The 25,744-nt window shown below is 42.8% G+C and overlaps 1 protein-coding gene across 1 annotated transcript in view; it reads right to left on the reverse strand.

Annotated features, from left to right (window-relative positions):
- Nucleotides 1-697: 697 nt before the first annotated feature.
- Nucleotides 698-25,744, reverse strand: part of Ppa1 (inorganic pyrophosphatase 1) — a 30,077-nt gene continuing 5,030 nt past the window's right edge. Inside the window, exons 3-11 of the mRNA XM_006972709.4 lie at nucleotides 19,240-19,293; nucleotides 17,231-17,350; nucleotides 14,313-14,399; nucleotides 12,690-12,816; nucleotides 8,607-8,734; nucleotides 8,152-8,237; nucleotides 4,679-4,748; nucleotides 2,473-2,515; nucleotides 698-1,038 (exon numbers count right to left, since the gene is read on the reverse strand). Of these exons, the coding sequence (XP_006972771.1) occupies nucleotides 1,007-1,038; nucleotides 2,473-2,515; nucleotides 4,679-4,748; nucleotides 8,152-8,237; nucleotides 8,607-8,734; nucleotides 12,690-12,816; nucleotides 14,313-14,399; nucleotides 17,231-17,350; nucleotides 19,240-19,293 (747 nt within the window). The 3' untranslated portion in view covers nucleotides 698-1,006. The remainder of the gene's footprint in view (nucleotides 1,039-2,472; nucleotides 2,516-4,678; nucleotides 4,749-8,151; nucleotides 8,238-8,606; nucleotides 8,735-12,689; nucleotides 12,817-14,312; nucleotides 14,400-17,230; nucleotides 17,351-19,239; nucleotides 19,294-25,744) is intronic.

A 25,744-nucleotide genomic window follows, 5' to 3' on the forward strand; every position in this document is an offset into this window, starting at 1 on the left:
ACTCCCCTGCACACACAACAATAAAGCTCAGACTCAATACATATGGATGTTTACCATAAGTCATGACCTGACGTTTTTATAGATGAGGAAAACAGGGTGAGTGGTTTGTACCCTGCCTGAGAACAGAACTGATAAGATGGGTCTGGATTCAAGCTCAAACTCTCCAGTTCCAACTCACCAAAAATTGTTCTGACTGGTAATAAGTCTATATGCACAAGAGATTCCATTCTCAGATTCCTAAAATTGTTTTAAATAAGCACTTACAATGTTGCTCAGGTTGTCCTGGAACCGACAATGTAGACCAGGCTAGCCTTGAATTCAACAGATCTGCCTGCTCTGCCTCTTGAGTATGAGGATTAAAGGTGTGCACCACTGTGCAGTTTTTTGTTTTTTTTTTCCCCTGAGACAGGATTTCTGTGTAGTTTTGGTGCCTGTCCTGGATCTCGCTCTATAGACCAGGTTGGTCTTGAACTCAGAGATCCACCTGGCTCTGCCTCCTGAGTGCTGGGATTAAAGGTGTGCAGCAGCAGCAGCAGCAGCAGCAGCACCACCACCACCACCACCACCACCACCACCCAGCTGCAGTTTTTAATCTAATAATATAAAGGGGAATTCTAAGACTACTGCTAGGAACTTTGAAGAACCCATACCCAGCTTTGATAATGATGACTGGAATAAAAAAATATCCTAAACCAAGTTTCAGCAAAATAAGTTTATTTCCTAACACAGTAAACATATACATCCAATATGTATGAACACCTTGCACATCTATGCACAAATGACTTCCATGTCACAAGGGCTTTGAGAGCTAAAACGTAGTAAAAGCTGTCTTGGTTGAGATGTGAAGTGTCTGGATGGCTAACCTTCTGAACATACTGGACTGGCCACGGCAGAATCTGCTTCATTAGGTAAGTTATAGAAATTTAAAGCTTTGAAGTTACTACACTTTTGCATCTAACGCTTCCAGGTGAACAGGATGCAGCGCTTGGATTCTGGAGGCATCTCATCAGTTCTTCTGGTGATGGAACCATTTGTCCACTGTATCCAGAAAAGAGAAAAGTAAATGAGTCTCTGCTCAGAACCCAAATTATCAAGATATACCAAAGGGTAAGCTGGGGATGTAGCTCAGCAGGAGAATGCTCGCCTACCAAGGAATACACAGGCCTTTGCACGGCTCCTCTAGATGGCCTCTAGAACACGCATGCAAAGCTACAGTCAGAAACTAGCACCTAGCACAGGGATGAGGTCTCATATAGTCTTGGCTAATCTGAAACTCATTATGGAGCCCAAGTTGTCCCCAGACTCTTGGGCACTAGTGACTAAAGGTGTACACCACCATGGTAGCTTGAATTTTTTTAAGTGGCAGACCCTTTTCTCACCAGAAGACATTTAGATTCCTTTTTCTTTCCTTTGTTTTTTTTCAGACAGGGTTTTTCTACATGATGCAGGCTGGCCTTCACCCTGTGATCTTCCTGCCTCAGCTTCCAGGGTGCTGGGACTACAGGTATGCATTACCATACCCGTCACAGAGCTCTCTAAGATCTAAAGAGGGGACAGAGCTCTTTTCTGAGTGAAGTAGGCACATGTCTGGATGAGAATGTAGAACACAGCCCATGCTGGGTCCCTCCCACAGTGTCCACATGGAACTGGAGGAGCCAGAGTGAGAGAAAGCACCCTCCCAAAAAGAAGAGAAGGGGGAAAAAAGGAAAGGCGGCAGCACGCAGTGTCCCACCCTCACATACACACTGCGGAACTTTAGCAGAGTTTGCCAAGGGAAATAAAGACAGGTACAAAAGACCAACAGCTTGACTGCACCATGGCCTCAAGTGTGGAACAGCACAAGTGGAGGGTGGCCGCCGAGGCCGAGGGCAGGGAGGCCAGACGGGAAGGGGAGCAGGAGCTGATCGAGGGCAGAGTCCATGTCAAGTCCCAGCAGTGAGTTTTACTTAACGGAATGCTGACTGCACTAAGATAATGTACTGCCTATTAATATCTCCTTCCTGCGGCTGGGGAAGGAGCACAGGCCTTCTAGCATGGTAAGCACACACTCTGCATCAATCTACAGTCCAGGTCCCAGGATATTTTTCTCTCTTTCTTTTTTGGTTTTTCGAATCAGGGTTTCTCTGTGTAGCTTTGTGCCTTTTCTGGATCTTACTCTGTAGACCAGGCTGGCCTCGAACTCACAGAGATCCGCCTGCCTCTGCCTCCCAAGTGCTGGGATTGAAGACGTGCACCACCACCACCACCACCCGGCCCCAGGATATTTTTCAAAATGGCTGTAACTGTAGATTTTAAATGTCTGCTCACAAATAAGTATGTGAGGTGATAGATTTGCTAGCTTGATTTAATCTTTCCATATTATAAATGCACAGGAAAACTTATTATACCCATAACCATATATAACTATTTTCCAAGTGAAATATATATACAGACATACAACTCTAATGTGACTGTAGTGGACCCAGGTCTTACCATCGGTCGGTAGTGAGCAGGCAGATTCACATGGTGGCGGCAACTAAAATAAAACATTAAAATATTAAAATGTAGTCTAACCCTAGGAGGGAAAGCTAACAGCCTACTGGTAAAATTGGAAAACAATGGACAGGAGACTACCAATTTTTAGTCTCTAAAAATAACTTCCAGCAACAAGAGTGTGATCTGCTAAGACAGGGTTCTCAATCTATGGGTTAGGACCCCTTTGGGATCACATGTCAGATATTTATATTATGATTCATAACCATAGCAAAATTACAATTATCAAGTAGCAACAGAATAATTTTATAGTTGGGTTCACCAAATCATGAGGGTTACAATATCAGGACGGTTGAGAACCACTGTGCTAAGAGATCAACATATCCAAGTCTCTTTCAATTTTGAAAAAGAGCTACTTAGTTTTATGTGTATGGGTATTCTGCCTGTTATGTATGCACACCGTATGCATTCCTGGGGGCCGTGAGTCAGATCCCTGGAACCACAGCTATGGATAGTTGTAAACCACCATAAGGATGCTGGGAATTGAAACCTGGTCCTCTGCAAGACCAAGAAGTGCTCTTGACACATCAGCCATTTCTCCAGACCCCATATACAAGTCTCTTGACACACATAAAAGAACATTTTTTAAAATAAAACCCAGCATGCATGCATCACAATTCCATTTTCCCTAGCCCTGTTTTTTTTTTTTTTTTTTTTTTTGAAACGAGGTTTCATAGCACACCTTAGGCCAGCACAGAACTCTGAGCAATCCTCCAGACTCAGCATCCTGAGGCTGTAGGCCCAGTTTTGTTTTTCCTGTTCATTGCATTTTGTCAGGGTTCACTGTAAACCAAGAGGAATCTAAATGCCCTGGGCTGCTCATCAAGTCCTTTTCCTTTGAAGTGCCCCATTGATGAGGCCCTGGAAAGTCAGGTCGTTTCCTTCTGCTTGCTGCTTTTGATGGCATAAATGAAATTTTTTTTCTTTTAAAAAAATGACTAGCCGGGCAGTGGTGGCGCACGCCTTTAATCCCAGCACTCGGGAGGCAGAGGCAGATGGATCTCTGTGAGTTTGAGTCCAGCCTGATCTACAGAGGGAGATCCAGGACAGGCACCAAAATGACACAGAGAAATCCTGTCTGGAAAAAAACAAAACAAAACAAAAAAACCCACCAACAACAACAAAAATAATAAAAATAAAATAAAATTAAAAAATGATTATTTTAGCCGGGCGTTGGTGGCGCACGCCTTTAATCCCAGCACTCGGGAGGCAGAGGCAGGCGGATCTCTGTGAGTTCGAGGCCAGCCTGGGCTACCAAGTGAGCTCCAGGAAAGGCGCAAAGCTACACAGAGAAACCCTGTCTCGAAAAACCAAAAAAAAAAAAAAAAAAAAAAAAAAATTGATTATTTTTACTTTATATTTTCAGGTATTTTGCCTGCTTGAACATCTGTGCACCATATGTGTGCCAGGGCCCAGGTTGGATCTCCTTGGAGCTGGAGTTACACTATTTGGGTGCTGGGAACAGAACCTGGGTCTTCTTAACCACTGAACCATCTTGTCCAGCCCCATAAATGAACATTTTAAATGTTCAGTCTTTCGCTAAATGCAAACAAATCAGATTATTAAAAACAGCACACAGGCGGAGTGAGGTGAAACATTCCCACCATTAATCCCAGCACTCGGGAAGCAGGAGCTCTGTGACTTTGAGGCCAGCTAGGACGACACAGGGAGAGTCTGACTCAAAAAAACAAATAAGAAACAAAAAATTCCATAAAAGCAAGGTGCTGCTCTCCTGGACTGTGTACTTCTTGTGAGAAAGTTCTCTACTAGACATCGTTCTTACAGTGATTCCTGTGCTTACTCCCTCGGTCTTGGCTATGAACAAATCAACTAACTTCCTGTTTGGTCTCTTCTGGAAGACGGTTTGACAGGTGAGAGGCTCGCAGGCTTGGTAAGCACATTCAGTAATCGCTTTGGTTTTTACAAGTTACCAGCTTTGCGTCTGTACAACCAGGGCTGACCAGGACCACTCTTCAGCTTTCCCTCAAATGTTGATTTGTCTGTTCGAGTTCTGACCTCAACATGTCACACAGTAATATACACACAAAAAACATTCAAATACTTGTTGCAACAAGTATTTTTTTCCCCAAGGAGCACCCTTATCTCTCAGCCACCCAGTCATCTTTCAAAAGCAAATATTACATACAGCATCCACAATGGCTTTGGCAGCATCAGGATCACACTTGAAGGGGCTCTCCGACACTGTGGTATTCATGCTATTGAATGAAATGAGCATAGTCAGAAGATAAAAGAACAATATAGTCTTCTCATACACTAAAAAAAAACTAAGTTGATGACGGTAGACCAGATGGCTTTGGGAGGTGGGCACAAGGTCTCATAATGTAGCCCAGGCTAGCCTGGAACTCACAGAATACTGGGATTAAAGGCCTAGACCAAATAGCATTAAATTTGGTTTCATTGAAAGCTTTCTCGACTATCTTAAACACTTTAACTATTTATTTGGGCAAGGTACAGATGTTCTTGTAGTTGATTTATTTCACATCTCTTAATAACTTAGACTTAAGAATCTGAGATTATAGTACTTACTTTTTTAAAATAGCTGAGAAATGCAAATTAAAATCTGAAATACATCCTTCCCAAATCTGGGGAAGAAATGAAGCTTAAAAAAATAAAAAATAAAAAAACCCAACCTGCTCCCATCAGTGTTGGTGAAACATATAAAATACAGACACTCCTGATAGAAGAAAAAAAAAAAATACATGCCTTAAATCCCAGCACTTGGGAGGAAGAGGGAGGCAGATCTCTGAGTTTAAGGCCAGCCTGGTCTACAGAGTGAGCGAGTTCCAGGACAGTCAAGGCTACACAGAGAAACCCTGTCTGGGAGGGAAAAAAGGCTTATCCACAAAATGGATTAGACAGTTATAGAATCTTATACAATACAATGGGCAAATGCTTAGGATATAGTTTTAAAATTAAAAAGCATCAAACAAATTGTGCATAATATAATCCTAATTGTTTAAAGAATATTTTGCACACACATGAAGGACTGACAAAGACAAAACAAAACCCTACAAAGAGGTGCTTTTAGGAAAGATTAGAATTTTATTTATTTACTAGTTTTTATGCAGCTGGGATCTTGAATGTGTTAGGAAAGTATTTAAAGTTTCTGAGACAGGAGTCTCTTGTAGCATATGATGGCCTCAGAATGGCTATAAAGCTAAGGATAACCTTGGACTTAAAATACTTCTGATTACTGCAATTACAAGCATGAGCTAGCATATCTGGCTTATGTAACACTGGAATGGAATCCAGGGCTTTGTGCATGCCAGGCAAGCACTGTACCAACTAAGCTACATCTCAGCCTCAGAGCTAAATTTTAAATTATGATTAAGAGTGTCTATCTTCAGCAGGGTAGTAGTGGTGTTCACCTTTAAACCCAGGGCTTAGGAGGAAGAGGCAGGATCTGAAGATCTCTGAGTTTGAGGACAGCCAGGGCTACATAAGGAAACCCTTTCTTAAAAAGCCAAAAAAAAAAAAAAAAAAAAAAAAAAAGGAAGGAAGGAAGGAAGGAAGAGAGAGAGAGAGAGAGAGAGAGAGAGAGAGAGAGAGAGAGAGAGAGAACAAAGCATTTATTTTGTGTGTGTGTATGTATGTGTGCAAACAGCCACCATGTTAGAGGACAATTTATATGAGTCAGGCATGGCAGCAAGTGCCTGTACCTGATGAGCTATCTAGAGCACCATATTTTATTTTGTTTTGTTTATTTTATTTATTTTTTCTTTCAGTATTGGGACCTGAACCCAGGTAGTTAAGATAAGGCATCAACACTTATTCTGGAGTGACTGTGGTTAAGCTCGACCTCCTCAATCTGTTTCATGCCTGGCAAGTATTAATTGCTCAATTAACATGAACTATTATTATGAGTGGGAGTAAATTCAGGGAGCATGGTAGACAGTGTTGTAGCAAAAATTGCTTTCTTGGAGACAGTACAAGTCAATAAATATTGATCCCCAAAGGGCTCGGATACTCATCAGATTACAGGTCCCCAGAGAGCTGAATGAAACATGACTAGAATGAAGCCAATTCTGCTTCCTAGGAAATGAAGCCACAGCCACTGATATATGGTCCCACCCACAGTAAAACCGTGGAAAGGACACTAGCCACCCCACCTTTCAAACACATGGGCTCCGTCATTATCCTAAGACAGCTTTTGCTTCTCTGGAATTGATTTCAAAAGATCTGCATGAAGCAGTGTTGATGGTGCTCCAGGCTACCATACTTTATCATCCCTGCTCACAAGCTCTGACCTGACTATCACACTTATGAATCTAGTTTGTATTTGTTTAGGGAGGACTTTTAAAAACAGATTTATTTTCATTATTTTTAATTACATGCAAGTATGTTCGTTAGAATGTAGGTATATGCATGTGAGTGCAGGCGCCTGAGGAGGCCAGAGGTGCAGGATCCCCTGGAGCTGGACTTAAGACAAGCTGTGAGCCACCTGAGGTCTTGGGAACCAAACCTGAAGAACACCAAGGGCTCTAAGCCACTGATCCCTCCCTCCAACCCACTTAGGAAGCATCTTATGGGAAGTTTTAAGTTGTTGATATAATAACTTGAGAAGAAGCAAAATTAATTTTTATTTTTATATTCTTTATCAAGACGGTATCAGTATGTAGCTTGGTTGGCTGGAACTTGCTATATAGACCAACTTCTTTGAACTCACCGGATCTACCTGCCTCTGCCTCTGAGTGCTGGGAATAAAAGCATGTAATGTACTAACACACCCAGCACTTTTTAATTTTTACATTTATTAGTGTGTGTGTGTGTGTGTGTGTGATATGTGCACATGTGGAAATGCATATGCTATGGCACACATACGGAGGTCAGAGGAAAATATGGAATTCTCAGCTGGGAGTCTGGTCATCAGGCTTGTGCAGTCAGCACTTGATCCCATTGAACTAACTAGACCTAGTTTTTTTTCTAAGTAAATGTAACAGTAGAATCTTGCTACGGCGGGCAAGTATGGGAATAATTTAGTATAGCTGGGAATCTACTTGGTTTGGGCTATGTACACCACCCCTAGCTAATAATGTTTTGGCAATCTAGCTAATTTATATTCAAGCACTGTCTATAGCCCTCTCTGAACAAGGCACCTAAGTACAGTCTAATTTTCTCTGCCTCTAACAAGCATTAAACAGAGACTGTCTGTATTCAAGTATATTCCCAATGTAGCCTGTATTAAGAACGGAAAAGAAATTTGGCCAGAACTGGTTTTGGGTACATGGCAGGAAAGCAAAACTGTGTCCCCTAATAACTTTTTAGGGAGCCTCCCCTATTTAGCATCTTATGACTATGTATAATTAGGCATGCATATGATTATTGGAAGAGACATGTCCAGTAGGAAAAGTAAATATGTGACCTAATCTATCAAGACGAGTATCCCTTTCTAATCAGTACCATAGCTCCACTTGGAACAGACTTCCTTACTTTGCTATTGCTGTAAATCTGTGTGTGTCATTATTTCAGTCCTTTGAATAAGAGGCCAAGATTCTGGAAACACCTATCTAGACTGTGACTGGTAACATTACAATCTCTAAATTATTTTGGTGAACTGGCCTACTGTGTGTTAAAGACACAGAAAGAGTTAACACTTACCAACTGATTCCTTTCCCATCTGTTTTCTTAGTCACTAATGCTTTCCAATAATCATGAGTGCTTTTAATGATGTCAACTGCAAAATCCTGTAATTTGAAGACAGGCATTGGGATGGTAAACAGGAGGTCTTTTCCCATCACTTACTTTTTCTCAAAACTTGATACTACCTCTTTTGAGTCAGGAAGTGACTTAACAGAAGAGTTTTGTTAAAAAACGAAGAGAACGCTTACATAAGCAGAAGGCCAAGACTATCTTACATCTTTAGAGTTGTCTTATATGAGAATTCTTTTGGGTGGTACTAGGGATCGAGTCCAGGGTCTTAAGCATACTAGGCAAGCACTCTACCAGAGACATACATACCTGGCCCTCTTCTTAATATTTAGATGGTAACAACATACTTTAAATATAAGTCTCAATATAAATGGTCTAAAGCTACAGTTTTGAAGGATACATACCTTGTCTTTAAATTCTGCATTGAATGCAAACTCATTTTCTGGTTTTCCATCGGGAACCTTATACCTTCTAAACCAGTCAACAGTAGCTTCTAAGTAGCCAGGTTTCAGCCGTTCGACATCAGAAATATCTAAGGAGAGAGAAGAAACATGTCACATGATACAGAAGTAATTATTTAGGCATTCAACAAAAATACCAAGTTGAGAGAGACATGGGAAGGTTATGAAGAAGCCCAAGATACCAGTAGAGGTGAGAAAAGAAAATCCCCCAGTATCCTTGAATAGCTTTGATGTTAAGAACTGAAGAGAGGGGAATCAAGCCTGGCTAACTGCTATTGGGTCCAAGAGAAATGAGTAGGGCTATATAATCAAACCAGTCTGGCAGGGAGTACAATTCCTATGAAGGAGGTATGAGATCATAAAAAAGGGAAGTTGAGGTTGTATGTCCGAGGCTCACGCTCCAATTATACACCAAAAGACAAGAAAAGCAGATTCAACTGATACAACGGATCACTACATTTTAATTAATTACAGCCAGGGAAAAGCAGACTCAACTGATACAATGTATTACTACGTTTTAATTAATTACAGCCAGGGCAACATAGAGAAACCCTACCTTGAAAAATCAAAATAGATAAATAAATCAGAAGTGGTGGCACACATCTTTAATTCCAGCACTCAGGAGGCAGAGGCAGGTGGATTTCTCAGTACAAAGTCAGCCTGGTCTACAGAGCAAGTTCCAAGATAGCCAGGGCTACACAGAGAAATTCTGCCCTGAAAAATAACAACAACAATAAACAACTAGTTGACTTATTTTACAGCACTGGGATCAAATAATAATAATAATAATAATAATAATAATAATAATAATAGTTCCTGCTCCGTGCAAGTAAGAGAAGCACTACAAAGTCAAGAAGGGCATGGTGGCATGTAGCTGTAACTCCAGCATTCAAGGCTGCTGAAGTAGTCGGATGTGGAATTCAAAGCTAGCCCAGGCTACAGTAAAACTATCCCCCAACACAAAGAAAACGAAGCAATACAAAGAAATACGTCTTTAAAGCTGGGCATAATGGGGTTCACCTGTAATCATATCACTGCGGAGGTTGGAGGCAGGAGAATCCAAAATTCAAAGCTTTCCTGGACTACAAGAGACTATTTCAGGAAAAAAAGAAAAGAAAGAAGAAAAGTTTCAGTCTAATTCATCCAAATTTGACCTACCTAACGAACAACCAGCCACGCATGGTGATACACACTTTTAATCCTGGCACTCAGGAGGCAGAGACAGGTGGATCTCTGTGAGTTCAAGATCAACCTGGTCTACATATCAAGTTCCAGGCCAGCCAGAGCTCCATAGTGAGACCCTGTTTCAACAACAAACAAACCAACAAAGGCTGGAAGCTTGTGAACTGTGAAGTTACACTCACGGACTAGGATGTAGCTGAGCTGGTAGAGTGCTCGCCTACATCCATGAAGCCCTGGGTTCCATCCTTAGACGACATGGACCGGATGTAGAGGGACACACCTGTTATCTCAGCATTCAGAAAGTGGAGGCTTAAAGATCCATCCTCTGTAGAACAGTTCGCAAAACTCAGGAAAAATATATTATTTGTTTTTTTTTAATTAGATTTATTCGTTTTCTTTTATGTGACTATTGTGCTGGCATGTGCACCACACATGCATGTTTGGTGCCTGTGACATCAGATCCCCTGGAACTGGAGTTACAGACGATTGTGAGCCACAGTGTAGGTGCTGGGAACCGAACCTCGGTCCTCTGTGAGAGCAGCAAGTGCTCTTAACTGCTGAGCCATCTCTCCAGCACCCACATTACTTAAGCTTATAGATTTGTTACCAAAGACAGCACTCAGGATAAGCAAAGGGAAGGGACGCATGGGGACAAGCAGACAGCCACTGCCTTAGGGCGACACGCAGTGAAAACAGCACATACCTTTCGCTGTGGCACTGACGACCTGGGGAGTTTTCAGGAGCCTATAGATCTACTGCTGGGAACCAAAGTCCGAGCAAACCAGTGCTAAAACAGTGAGCAGCTCAGCTTTACGATCTGTGGCCAGAGCACGCCACCGAATACGCGTGAACACAGACCCTGACCAACACCATCGGAGCTGCACCCCAGGTGGTTAACAAATGGGCTAAATATTCTCACTGGACCAAGTTCAAACGCAGACCCTCTAACAGACAGTTAAACTTCTTCTTTTTTTTTTATTTTTTATTTTACTCTTTTTTTTTTTTTAAGATTTATTTATTTATTTATTATGTATACAATGTTCTGTCTGCCCATATCCCTGCAGGCCAGAAGTGGGCAGCAGATCTCATTACAGACGGTTGTGAGCCACCATGTGGTTGCTAGGAATTGAACTCAGGACCTTTGGAAGAGCAAGCAGTGCTCTTAACCTCTGAGCCATCTCTCCAGCTCCCCCGACAGTTAAACTTCTTATTGTTGCACTTCAAGGACTATTCTCCCGGCCGTCTATGAGACCACAGACACACCAAAACACAAAGTGAATCATTTCCAGGGTCCATGTTCATGAAGACCTTCCCTATCGACGATCTTAAACACTGGCTGAGGCGGTATTTCTCTGATGTATACTACGCTCTTAGCACTCACAACCTACAATGAGAGGGACCTATGCTCTGCCCTCGAGAGTACCACAGCTACATAAATCACTTGGAATTTTGCATTAGAGATTTCTTTATCTTCCTCATTATTGGCTTATTTGTTTGTTCATTGATGTGGTCTCATGGTTAGTTATCTGGGTTACAATCCAAAATTCCAGCGTGCCTCTTTGACAGATGCGTCATTCACTGCTTTTTAAAAGTGTGTCATGACTGGTTCTACCGGTCGGTCTAGGTTTTTACCCTTTCGTTCCCTGTCCCAGACTTGGAATCAACCATTTCTCCAAGGAGCCTTGACTTCTTTCTCAGTGTAAATGTTGTAAGAACCACAGATTTGGGTGCCAGGGGGTGATAGCACTACTGAGAGGGTCTTCCAAACTCCCCTGGCTGACCAGATGTGTGGATCCCAATCCACACCTATAATCCCAGCAGCTACCTGGGTGGACTCGAGACAATATTCTGCTGGCCTGACTAGGAATACATAACACCCTTTGCAGGAGGCTAGAGGGTGGGGAGAGGGTGGGAATGTAAAGTGACATCTGGTTCCACTTATACAGCTCACTGTGATCTCAGCTTGATTATTCTCTATAGTTACAAAGGACCCTGAACTCCTGATCCTCCGGTCTCTGCCTCCCAAATTCTACAGGAGTCTCCCAGCATACCTGAAAGTTGTCTATATTTTAACATCAGACATAGGCAGACAGGCCCTGACAAATGACCTTCAAAGGCAGGAAGGTCAAGAGTGTAAGGCCAACCTGGTTTAGACTCTTTCAAACACAAAACAAAACAACAGAGGCCGAGATAGCCTCGTAGATAAGGAGTTTGACAAATAAATATGAAGACTTGATCAAGTTCTACTCCGAGCTCTTAGCAAAAAACCAGCCCAGCAAAGGTAGAGATAGGCAGACCATTGGAACTTGCTGGCCAGCCAGCCTAGCCTAACTGGTGAGCTCTAACTCTGAGATAGGAGAGATCCTATCTCAAAAACCAAGGAGAGCTCCTAAAGAATGATACCCGAGGTTGACCTCCGGCTTTCACATGCTCAAGTGCCCCCCACACCCCAAAAACCGACCAAACCACATGCTTCAAAATGGCAACTTTTATGATACGTGAGTAACTCAAACACTCAAGAAACAAAAATAAAACCACTATTATGGAGTGCTAAACTCCAACAGTTCTGTAGTAGAAAAAACAACGTCAGTGGTTAAATGTGTCACTCCTCGGTCTAACGGTCTTTAGGTGAGTTTACAATTCCATTGCCACAGGTTAGGTGTGGTGGTACTTTAACTCCAGCATACCTTTACCCAGCAGGTGCGGGGCAGAGGCAACCGATCTCCACATATGGTCAACATACCGAGTTCCAGGACAACAGAGGCTCCATAGAAAGACCCTGTCTCAACAATAATAACAACAGAAAGATTCCAAGACTTTAATCCACTCTTGAGATTTCCTTACTGTTATAATTGGCTGCATCTGGATCGTCCACATTAATGGCGATGACCTTCCAGTCGGTTTCACCTTCATCAATCATAGCCAATATTCCCAGAACTTTCACCTTGATTATTTCACCTCTTGTACACACCTGCGAAATAACCAGAGTCAGAACAGAATAATACTACAGGATGAAATCTAGAGGTTTTATTTTGGAAATAATAATAAGAAAGATGTCAATTTTTTTTTTGCACTTACTTGACTTTAGTTTTTTTTTTTGTTTTTTTTTTGTCTTTCTTTAAAAAAAAATACAAAAAAAAAATAAAAAATAAAAAAAAAATAAATAAAAAATAAAAAAAAATACTTTTGATTGCCAACCACGGTGGCACACATCTTTAATCCTAGCACTCAGCAGGCAGAAGTAGATGGATTTCGAGTTTGGCCAGCCAGGACTACACAGTGAGACCCTGTCTCAAAAAAACATTATTATTTCCGTGTGATGGAGGTCGGGGCATGCAAGTAGAGGTCAGAGGACAACTTTGTGGAGTGAGTCTTTCCTTCCACTTTGACGTGGGTTCTGGGTGTCCAACTCCAGTGGACAGGCCTCCCTAGCAAGCATCTTTACCACTGAGCCATCTCGCCAGCTCTGTGTTTGAGACACAGTTTCCCTGCATAGTTCAGGATAGCTTAGAATTTGCTATCCCAGGCTGGCTTTAAACTCACAATTCCCTGCTTCAGCCTCCCAGGTTCTAGGATTACAGATGTGTCACCGTGACCAGCTCTTGAAGTTTCAAAAGCCATGCAAATAAATATTTAATACTCCTATTTAGGTTGAAAACAGGACATAAAGGACCTGTGTTCTTGTTTGTTCGAGAGAATGGCTCTCTACACAGTCCTGGCTGTCTGGGAACTGACTCACTATGTACAACAGGATGGCTTCAAACTCAGAGTTCGGACTCCCAGGTTTTGAGATTAAAGGTGTGTGCCAGTACACTCTGCTCTGTATACTTTAAAAGGAAAAATAAATTAAGATGTATTTCTTTTTATGGTGTGTTTTGCCTACAGGTATATATATGTACTACATGTGTGTCTTGTGCTTGCAGAGGCCAGAAGAGGGTGTCAGACCCACCAGAACTGAAGTTACAGACGGCTGTGAATTGCCATATAGGTTATGGAAACTGAAATTTGGGGTACTTAATTTTTATACCATCTTTGATTGTGCTAAATAAGGCTTCTAGGGTTTGTTTTAGGCACACCCTTTAATATGCTGTATCTTTTATAGAAGCCACTAAATTAAGCCAGTCATGTCTTTAAATTTTCACTTGCTGAGGCTCTGAGTTTAATCCCCCAGAGTCACAATAAGACAAACACAGAAATTTAAAAGGTTAACATATTGGTTTGGGTTGTTAACTACTTTGCTGAGCTTGAGATCTTGAGTTTTAGAACGGCAACCCACTAGGCAGAGGATGCCCACCAGTGCCTCTAGCATCAGAGGTATCTGGCTGGAGTCAGTCACTGATCACCCCAAATCCTTCAGCAAGAACTATTTCACTAATGCTCGTGTCATTCACAATAATTTCAAGGCAGACACTCTGTTACGATTCATTAGTTTCATTTTAACCTCACAGAAAAATCCGATGCCATTACCTTGCTGCCAATTTCACAGACATCAATCGGGTCATTGTCACCGCAGCAGCCAGTGTGTTTGTCACTGTGTCCTGGGTCTTCCCACGTCTACAACCAAGTGAGGGCGAGAGCTCAGTTAGACACCCGCTGCGGACCAAGGAGAATCGCTCGGCACTAACCAGCAACAGCACACGAGGCTTGCTACAGTACCAACCTCAGCTGTTTGTAAACATTTACAATTTCCACTTAAGAAATCTAACTATACAGAAGAATTTCAATACTGGACCTATTATACACATTAAGCTTCAAAGCAGAATGGAGCTGGGGGTGTCAATACACGCCTTTGATCCCAGGAGACAGAGGCAGGAGGATCTCTAGAAGTTCCAGGCTAGACAAGGCTACATAGTGACAGACTAGACAAGGCTACATAGTGACAGACCATCTCAAAAACCCAAACAACAAAACCAGAAAATGATACTACTTAAGAGCAAGCAAATCAAGGTATGATGGTGCATGTCAGCACTTGGAGATTGAGGCAGGAGGATCTCATGTTCCAGGCCACAGAGGTCTTGCTGAGCTACCCAGCAATAAATACCTTGTGTCAAAAACACTAAGAACTGGGGCATGTAATTCTGTGGGAAAGCATTTGCCTAGCATGCACAAGGCCCTGGATTTGAGCCCGAGCACTGAAAATAGAAAAACATGTTGATTAACTGTTCTACGCACGTACGCTATCATACTCTATCTGCTATCAGCTGGCTTCTCTGCATAATAAATTTGAATCTGTATAAATAAACACAGATGAGGAGGCAGTAAGCCTCAAACGGAAATGATACCCTCTGATGTTGAAAGCATCGTTGCTGGCTAGGAGCCAAGGCTGAAAGCTGAAATGACTGGCTCTGAAATTGCAGGCCAGAGGCACAGCGGAGCCTCTCACAAAGAGCAGATCGTGTGCTGCCAGGTGTGAGGTTGAAAATGCAGCTGTTGCTGAGGTCTTTCATTCCTACTCAGAATACATTTGTGACTTGGAGTTGCTTCCCTTTTGAGCAGCAGGAAAAAGATCAAAGGGAAAGGGGATAAAGGAAGACCCCTTCCAACGCTGGGAAGGCAAAAGCCAGGCCCGGGAAGAAGCTTCTCGGCACTCCTTCCCCACAGGGGCCACACTTCAAAGCTAAATACCAAATCAACTGGAAGTGCAAAGTAAAGTGCTGTAATTGGGGCAGACAAATGGCTTTGTGATTACCCAACAAACCAGATGAGTCTGACCTACATTTTAATAACTTAACGAGTTTCACAATGTTTCCACTTAATAATTCCACCTAATGATGAATAAATCATTACCCGCAGGAAAAACTAAATTGAGTATGTGTTAAGTGTCTCAGATCAAACGGATGTCCTTTACTAATAACAGATACAAGTCTTTTTTTTTTTTTTTGAGACAGTGTTTCTCTGTGCCCTGGCTGTCCTTGAACTCGGAGACCCATCTGCCTCTGTCTCGAGTGCTGGGGTTAACGGTGTGCACAGCCACCACCACCTGACTACAGATCCAAGCCTAAGGACTCTTCATCCCAACACTAAGAAAGAACCCACTAGGTGCGGGGGCCAGGTTGACAAACGAGGCTGACTGTTTAAGAAAACGGGAGCTCATCGTTAGGATGCCACAGAGTCTGACATCGAGAAGAACCAAGCCTTACATGTAAGGGCAGTGAGAATGCGCACGGGCACTAAGGCTCTGTTTTTCCAAATAACTGGACAGGCTGGATCTGATTTATGTCTCAGAGGAACAAAGGAAACTAATGTGCCTGGCACCAAAATCTGCTATGGGTTTTTTTTGTGTGTGATTTTTTTGTTGTTGTTGTTGTTTTTTGTTTTTGATTTTTTGAGACAAGAATCTTGCTAAAGCTTAGGCTGGTTAAAAAAAAAAAAGACATTTATTTTGAGTGCTCTGTCTTCCTGTACGTCTGCACAACAGAAGAGGGCATCAGATCCCATTATAGATGTTCTAAGCCACCATGCGGTTGCTGGGAATTGAACTCGGGACCTCTGAGCAACCAGTACTTTTAACCACTGAGCTACCTCTCTAGTCCTCAGGCTGGGCTTCAAACTCCTGGTCTTGCTTCAGCCTCTGGAATGCTGAGATTGTATGTGTATGGGTATGTGGCTAGAAATCAAGGCTTCTGTTGTTTAATTCCATTTTAAATTATATGGTGTGGGGGGGGGGGCATGTGTGTGCCTTGATACACACACATGAACACATATGAAGGTCAGGGGACACTCTGTAGGAATTGATCCTCTCCTGCCACCATGGTTCATGGGGATGAGTCTTCAGGTTGCCACACTCCTCAGGTAGGCATCAACTGCCTGCCAAGTCACCTCACTGGCAGAGACAAGCTCTCACCATGTGGCTGTGACTATCCCAGAACTGGATAACTAGACCAGGGTTTCCCCAAATTTATAGCAATCCTGCTAGGATGAAGGATGTGTGCCACCATGTCTGGCTAGAAACCAAGGCTTTAACCACTAACACATCCTCTCTCTTGACTTACCACACTTGCTACTAGATCTATGAAGAATGTAGGGTTTACAACCAGTCCACAGAAAAAGAAACATTTCAGAAACATATTCCCTTTAGTTAATCTTGGAAATTAGTTGTTCAATGAAGCATTAAAATGTTTAGGATAATTCTACTGCCCAGAGCTTTTCTGCTCCATGACAGCAAACATGTTTTGCACTTGAACTTTTGATCAAAAGTAAGTTAAGTGGTGGTGCACACTTTTAATCCCAGCACTTGGGAAGCAGAGGCAGGCAGATCTCTGTGAGTCTGAGGCCAGCCTGGTGTACAGAGTGAGCTCCATAGGACAACCAGGGCCACACAGAGAAACTTTGTCTTGAAAAACCAAACCAAACAGTCCATTTTCAGCAAACTCTTGCAGGCATACCTGAGGGATGGCACCGTAGTTCCAGATGTATCCTTTATAAGGGAACAGATTCGCAACATACCGAAGTTTTCCTTTTTTCACGTCTTGCTTAATGGGATTTAAAGGGTCCTTTGTAGCAATCTGAAATAAATGTCAAATGCTTGTGAAATACTCCTCGAATAAGGATCTGAGGACACAATTACATACGTATGTCCCTGAATTCCATCTTAAAGATTTGTTTCACCCCTCACATGTTGATAACTGGACTAAAGGCTCCACGGTTAACTATTATAGAAAATACACTTGTGTATGGCAACACTCAAGAGAAAAAGAACACTTACTAATTCCGGAAAGGAAGGAGTACTCTGGGCTGGAATGAACACCAGCATTATAGAGAACAAGTACTGTGCTGGCAAAATGGTTCAGCAAGCAGGTAAAGACAGCCGTCACCATGGCTGACTAACTGAATGTGATCCCCAGGATCACGCCTACAAGGTGTCCTCTGTCCTCCACACGTGTGCAGTAGCATTTGGACACCTACACACATATGCAAGTTAAAGTTTTTAAATTATTTATTTATTTATTTATCTTGGTTTTTTGAGACAGGGTTTCTCTGTGTAGCTTTAGAGCCTGTCCTGGAACTCGCTCTGTAGCCCAGGCTGGCCTCAAACTCACAGAGATCTGCCTGCCTCTGCCTCCCGAGTGCTGGGATTAAAGGCATGCGCCACCACCGCCCGGCAAGTTTTTAAATTATTAAAAACAAATAAATGTAACTTAAAAAAAAAAGAATTTTAAGAAAAGTACAAAATAGGGCTGGAGAGATGGCTCAGCCGTTAAAGGCTAGGCTCACAACCAAAAACAAAATAAATATTATCCAACATCAGTGTTCCTTTCTATTATTCAAACATCTAAAAGTGTGCAAGTGTGGTTACTGTTTAAAAAAAAAACAATCTAAGGGAGCTAGGCACAGTAGTGAATTAATTAATAATCCCTGCACTCGGGAGACAGAGGTGGACAGATCCTGTAAGTTAGAGGCCAGCCTGGTCTACATAGAGACCCCGGAGGTCAAACAACAACAAAAATCCCAAGTGACATAAGGTGAGTATCAATAAGGAAAGGCACCTATGCCATTTGCCATCAGAAAGAAACAAAATTCAGTCAGGCAGTGATGGTGCATGCCTTTAATCCCAGCCCTTGGGAGACAGAGGCAGGTGGATGCCTGTGAGTTAGTTCAAGGCCAGCCTGAACTACAGAGAGAGTTCCAGGACAGCCAGGGCTACACAGAGAAATCTTGTCTCAAAGCACCAAAAAAAAAAAAAAAAAAAAAAAAAAAAAAAAAAAAAATCAACAAAAGCCAGAGAGTGCTTCCTGGCTGAGATGCTAAAGAGGAGGAGTCCGGGTAGGTTTAGGGATGGGGAGACAGTTGAGTGTGGCCACACACGCCTAAGGGACCAGCACTGGGGAGGCTGAGGCAAGAGGATGGAAAGGAATCAAGACCAGCTTGGGTTACACGGTGACAGCTCATTGCAAGACGACGAGGAAAGACAAGAAACGGAGAAGCAAACACTGGCCTTGGGGCCATCAGAAGCAGCGTCCTGGGGAAGCAGTCTGGGGCGTATTTGTTGTTACATGGGTAAGTTTAGTGGAACAGAGAAAAGACTGGCTGAAGAGGGAGACATACCTGGGAAACACACTGAGACTAGATAATAGGAAGCCAGAAGTCTAGATATTTCTCATCTTTAAGCAAATCGGTTTGGCTGTATAAAAACCAATAAGCTGGGGGCTGGACAGACCGCTCCGCACTAAGACAGCTTACTGCTCTTGGAGAAGAACCCAGTCCAGTTCCAACACCCTTGCTGGGCAGCTCACAACTGCCTGTAATTTGGGTTGCAGCAGATCCTACACCCTTTTCTGGCCTCTGCAGGTACCTCAACATACAACAAGGCACACTCGCAGACACATATATACAAAATAAATAAAATTAATCTCATAGAAATAACTAATACACCAAGTCGGATGATCTCTCTTACCTCCATTTTAGCATTTGACCAGCGGGGAACCTCCACCACCATGTGGAATACATCCTGGAAAGACAAGAGACTGTAGAAAAGCAGAACTCATCCGTTCTCATTCAGTGTGTCCACACTCTGTATCTTTCACAGTTAAATGGTTAATTCTGACAATAGAAGTTAACGAAATTCCAACAAAAGGTGGAAGAGGGGGAAGGGGGAGGGAGGGAGAGGGAGAGGGAGAGGGAAAGGGAGAGAGGGAGAGAGGGAGAGAGGGAGAGAGGGAGAGAGAGAGAGAGAGAGAGAGAGAGAGAGAGAGAGAGAGAGAGAGAGAGAGAAGACAGCAAATGCAGGAACACATTATAGTAGAATCAAGGCGGCAGGTACATGGTCACTTATGGTATGTAATTCTCGGAACATTCCTATGTTTTAAATTTTTCATAATAAAGTATTTGGAGTTTCTCAAAAGAACCTTTCCTAAAAGGAGGGGATAGTTTTTAAACAAATATAAGAGAATTTCTCCCTCTGGAACAGGCTGTCTTCAGGAAAGTCACCTCCAAAGGCCGCTGCCGTTCCCTGCAGTGTTCCGTATTACTCGGAGGAGGTGTGGGACAAAGACAAACCCGAACCAGCCCGGTACCTGGGCCTGCTTCAGGTTCGGTGTCAACATTAATCAGCTGGATTGCTGACATGATTCTCAAATTCAGCCGTTTTCTGAAGTCCTCCCAAACAGAACTAGAAGCCTGACATGAATGAAAGGAGCACACGCTGATATTTCAGCTGGTGGGGGCTCTAGTATAATTACAGCTTAAATTGTATAATACACTTCGGTGAATGATATATTCACAAGCAAAAATCCCTAGATGCCAACAGCTTACAAATGCACACATCAAATCAAATATGAATTTGACAATGGTGCTTCAACTGAAATTGAGCATCAAGTTGTCTGAACTGTGATTTCTATAAAAAAAAAAAAAGACTACACGAAGTATTTCAGTTTACAGCCTTTATGAGGGTGCATATGAATCAATCTGCAATTGCTCTTTAATAAAAAGCTTATCTGTCAGACAGGTGCAGTCTGCATTTGTAACCCCAGCACAAGGGAGGCAGGAACAGGAGAATCACGTTTGAAGCTATCTTGGACCACAAAAAGGACAAGCGCTTCAAAAAAAAACGAAAGGAAATAAAACGAAATAAAAGGAAATAAAAACGAAGCCCTGGGTTTAAGTTTCCCGCAGCAATAGCCCGAAGGCTCACAAGGCGGCGCTGTTGCAGCATGAAAGATTAACGGAGACACTCAAGCACTTGGTTGTTAATTTTTCCTCCCTGCCACCTCCCCAAGGGATGGCATTAATGCCTGGACATGGCAAATGCCTGTAAGCTTCACACTCAGGAGATGGAAGTAGATTCAGAAGACTAGCCTCTGCTACATATCAAGTTCAAGGTTAGTCTGGGCTGCATGAGACCCTATCTCAAAAAATAAAAAGCAAAACCACAGAAAGAATTCACTCCTGAAAACAAAACAAAACAGGTAGTGCCTGGCAGAGTGGTGTGAGCCTGTGACAGCAGGAGCTTGGAGTTCAAGAGTGACATTGATGCAGAGCAAGAACAGGTAGAGCTGAATCACTAACTAACCAGAGGCTGGGAACGACACTGAACACGTTAATGAAATTAAACAATGAATACACACAAATGCTGAAATAGCCTACTATTACAAACTATAAAAACAAAAAAGAAAACATCAGAAGGAAAAAAAATCCTCAGAAAAATGGCTAAAAAAAAGAATTCTACTGCAAACAAAAGCTAAACAAATTTTTTAAAGCTGGGATGTGGCTCGGCTGCTAGAGAACTTTCTGAACATGCAGGAAAACCTGGGTTCCATCCCCAGCACTGGATAAAGCAGACCTGATGGCGCATGCCTATAATCCCTGAACTTGGGAGATGGAGGAAGGAGGATCAGAGGTTGAAGGTTATCCTTGGTTACAGGTTGGAAGCCAGCCTGGGCTCCACGGAGACCTGTCTCAGAAACAAAAATTCTGAGGGCAACTGATGCACTGAAGTTGGCAGTGGGCTTTGCCTTGCATGAAGGAAAGGCCTCCAGGGTTGGACTTGGCAGTTCCTAAACCAGGGGTGGTGGTCCACACCCGTAACCCCAGCAACCGGGAAGCAGAGGCAACTGAGGTCATCCTCAACTATACGGCGATTCAAGGGCAGCAGGGACTACATGAGACCATGCTCAAAAATAAATAAGTGCTGCCCTGACCTCCCACATCCAGACTTTGGAAACTATCAGAAGAGCTCACACTGCATCTATAAGGAAATGCTCCTGTCCAATCATGGTACTTTGTCTTGATTCGAGACGGGGTTTGGCTACGCAGGCCCAGCTGGCTTTAAACTCCACTTCTGGCTCCCAGTGGCTGGGATTATAGGACTGCACCAGCCACCGTGCTCAGCCTGAGGATGGCGCTCTTGCAAAGGTACCAGGTTTCACCATCTCTGGAACGGTTCCCTTACTCACTGCTCATTGAGAGACTCGGGATTTTAACCCTGAATCTTCAGTCTCTTAGGATTATGTTCTAGAAGGATAGGCTCTAAGTAGTTAAAAGTGAATCACAGACTGGAGAGATGGACTGCTCTTCCAAGGGACCTGTCAGGTTCCCAGCACCCACATGATGACTCACAGCTATCTGTAATCCAGAGTCCTAGGGGATCTCCTGGCCTCGAGGCAGGCACTGGGCACACATATGGTGCACAGACATACATGCAGGCAAACACTCATACACATTTTCTAAAAAACTAAACTAATAAACCAAATCAATTTCTGAACTATTTTGTTGATAAGTGTGAGAGTCTACTTGAGAACAATATGATGGACAAAGTTGACACTGTTATGCTGCCTACTCATCTGGAGTTGTAACTTAGAGCAGCTGATTCTTCTGTGACTGCCATGCCTGCTGATATTTTTGTAGAGTACTATTATAGACTTGTTTTCTTAAAGAAAAAGTAATTCAACCAAAGAAAATATGATATATACCAATATATCAACCAAGCGACTACTGCTCAACAAATTGTGTTCAGAGTGAAGAGCTAACCTATTAGAGTAAAACCACAAACACACACAAAACAAAACCACAACAACAACAAAACTAAATACGCGCACCAAATTTCTGGTAATACAAGCTGAGTGCCTCCTTCTGAGAACTGTTTGGACCAGGGCTGGTAAGATGGCTCCTGGGAAAAAAGTGCTTTCCAGCATGACAACTTGAGTTCAGTCCTTGGACCCCACGTGGTAAGAGAGAAGGATTCCCACAAACTGTCCTCTGACCTGTACACCTGCACCATGGCATGGTCATTCCTGTACATACACGCTTAGGTAAATAATCGTAAAGATGGTCGGGCCCCGAATGTTTCAGATTTCAGAGGTCCTTGGCCTTTGATATATTTGCACAGGCTTTACTGGATCAGCACATCTGACCCAGTAATTCAAAAGGCTCTGAAATCTGAGCCTCCCTGAGTGTTCGGTGTAGGGATGCTGGAATGGAGCTCCTTTGTCTTGTGATTCAAGTTCTCACTTAGGCTGGTCAAACTCACCCCAGTAGTCAGAAACACAAATGGCCATTGGCACCTACGTAAAAAAAACTTCATCTGCCATGCGAACTAAGACCAAGCCCGTTTCCTCTTCAGAAATACTATAGAATGACTGACATTTGCCTAGATACTCTAACCATATCTTTTATTCTCTTCTTTACAAATCAAGCAAGATTTGTGTTCTCAGTTGTCAAACTTGCCTATGATTTGTAATGACTAAGCATTTAAGCAGCAGTCTATCTGATTAAAAGCTTGACTGTTTTCCCCCCATGGAATTAAAGAGACAGTTTTGTACTTATACATGCCTACCAAGAGCCTGGAGAACAGAGTCAGTACTAGTGTTTAACATGAGCATTGAAGACACAACCCAAGAAACACCAAACTTCTAAACTTACAGTACCCAGTCATGATAGCTGAGCATTTTAAGGTGTGATCTTGGCTGGGTGTGGTAGTGTATGCCCATAATCCTGGTGGGAGTAAATAGAAACTCAGGTAACTGAGCCTGGGCTATCAGTACTTTGAGGTCAACTTTCACTGTATAGAATAGGCCCGATCAAATTGCCTCTAATCCTAGCTACTCAGTAGGCTAGGGCAGAAAAACCGTGAGATCAAAGTCTGCCTGGGATACAGAATGAGCTATGCTACTTCATAAGATCCTGTCTCAAAAATAAAAAGAGGGCTAGGGATATAGCTTAGTGGTAGAGCATGTGCCCATCACAATGTAACAACACCCTAGGTTCAACTCTCAGCAAGAGGAAATCAAATCCAAAACCAAAACCAAACTCAGAATCAAACTGATCTTTATCTACCCAGTGTTCCATACTGTTTATACCATGTTCAGTTTTACATTGTTCTGAGTTTGTTTCTTTATCTCGGATGGCCTGCCTTAGAAGATATACTCAGTGATAACTGCTTTTAAATTTGAACCCGAATTAGAGACACAAAGGACATTTCTGCGATTAACAAAACAAATCAAAATTAAGTCAAGACCCTGCCTTCCTCTTTATTGTCCACTATGTTTGGACAGAATCCAGCAGGACACCTGATTTCCAAGAATTTCCTGATCTCATTGGCCTCTGTTAGCTAACGCAGAAGCAAAACCAGTATTTCAGGACTGAAAGGTCTGACGTGGAATAGAAGCTCAAGTCCTTGGACACTTTTCTGCAGAGGAACTGAGTCATTAAAATATACTGTCACTTGTTAGGGGCATACCCTCACAACCTACAACTCCACACAAAACCCGACTCATATACATTAGAATCTGGGGGTCAGGAAGAGGCGGTGAGACGCCTCATGAGGTAAGGACACTTGCTGCACATGCTAGCAACCTGAGCTGGATCCCTGGAACCCACCCAAGATGGAAGGAGAGAACTGACTCCACCAAGGTGTTTTCTGACTGCAACATGTGCACTGGCATTTGGGTCTTCCTACACACACACACACACACACACACACACACACACACACACACACACAGTACATCTTTTAAGTTAATAAGACTAAATTACACTCTTCTGTATTAGGTAAGGTTGCTTTTTTGTTGTAATCTAAAATAACATCTGTCACCCACACCCTTATTTGTATTTCAATTAAATAACTTCCTTAAAAACAAAAGAACCTTTTCCGGCTTCTTGGGCAGTACACAGAAACTGGAAGGCCCTTATAGTCTGAACATTGTTGAAATCCAGTTGTCACAGGAGTCTTTACCCTTATGAAAAAGATTCTTAAGTAATCACATTACAGAAACAACAGGTGTGCAAGACCTCACTGTCTCTGAGAAATGACGTTCTGCAGGACACCAAAATGTCATCTCCGTTTCCTATTTTGGAGTGTCTTGAAAAATGCTGTACGAGCAGGAGCCACAACCATGGTGATCGTCGGCTAGAACACTGTCCAGCCACTTATGAACATGGAAAACCAACTCTGTATCAAGACCCTTCCCTCCTCAGCACACCCATGTGTAGTAGAGTATTTTAAGGTGTGTTACTTTTGTTTATGTTGCATTTGTTTAACTCTGTGAAGCTGTGTTACTGTGCCTGTCTAAAACACCTGATAGTCTAATAAAGAACTGGCCAATAGCAAGGCAGGAGAAAGGCTAGATGAGAATAAATAGGAGGAGAAATCTGGGAAGAGTGTTGGCGATCTAAGATCTAGCAGCCAGGGAAGGAGGAGGACTCCAGGAACCAGCCACCCAGCTACACCAGCAATGGAGTAAGATTTACAGAAGTAAGAGAACAGGAAAAGGCCAGAGGCAAAAGGTAGATGGGATAAGTTAAGGAAAGCTGGCTAGAAACAAAACAAGCTAAGGCCGGGCATTCGTAATTAAGAATAAGCCTCTGTGTGTGATTTATTTGGGAGCTGGGTGGTGGGTGGGCCCCCCACAAAAGAGTAAAATACCAAAAGCAACAACAAAACCCATGGGCAATGAATGGCACCAGTCGACCCAGACTCCATTTCCTGTGTCTTCATTAGCTCAGAAGGGCCTGAGGTAGTATCGTGAAGCATGCTACAGTATGGTGTGAATGCTACTAGACCATACATAGATAACCCAAGCTACCAAACAAGACAATTCGATGTGGGGTGGGGGGTGGGGTGGAAGGCTCAGCAAATCATAAGGAACAATTCAGAGGACCTGAGTAAATACAACTGTGAAGCTCCCATGGGGGAAGACATCCAATTAGAGGTCCCTCCTGTAACTGCAGTACGTAATTGGCCTTGTTTGCTCCACTGACTCCGGGGGGGGGGGGGGGGGGGGGGGGGGCAGGTCAGACAGGATCCTCTGAAGCTACCCACAAATTGGATTTCTTCCCAGTGTGCCGGTGTCAGCACACTTCCTAGTAGAAGTAGAACTCGATGCATACATCTATTTCTCTCCTTTTAACTGTAAAAAGGTTATTGTGTGTGTATGTGCGTGTATGTGTATATGCACATGCATAGA

The sequence above is a fragment of the Peromyscus maniculatus genome, chromosome 21, assembly GCF_049852395.1.
Source record: "Peromyscus maniculatus bairdii isolate BWxNUB_F1_BW_parent chromosome 21, HU_Pman_BW_mat_3.1, whole genome shotgun sequence".
Classification (NCBI taxonomy): domain Eukaryota; kingdom Metazoa; phylum Chordata; class Mammalia; order Rodentia; family Cricetidae; genus Peromyscus; species Peromyscus maniculatus.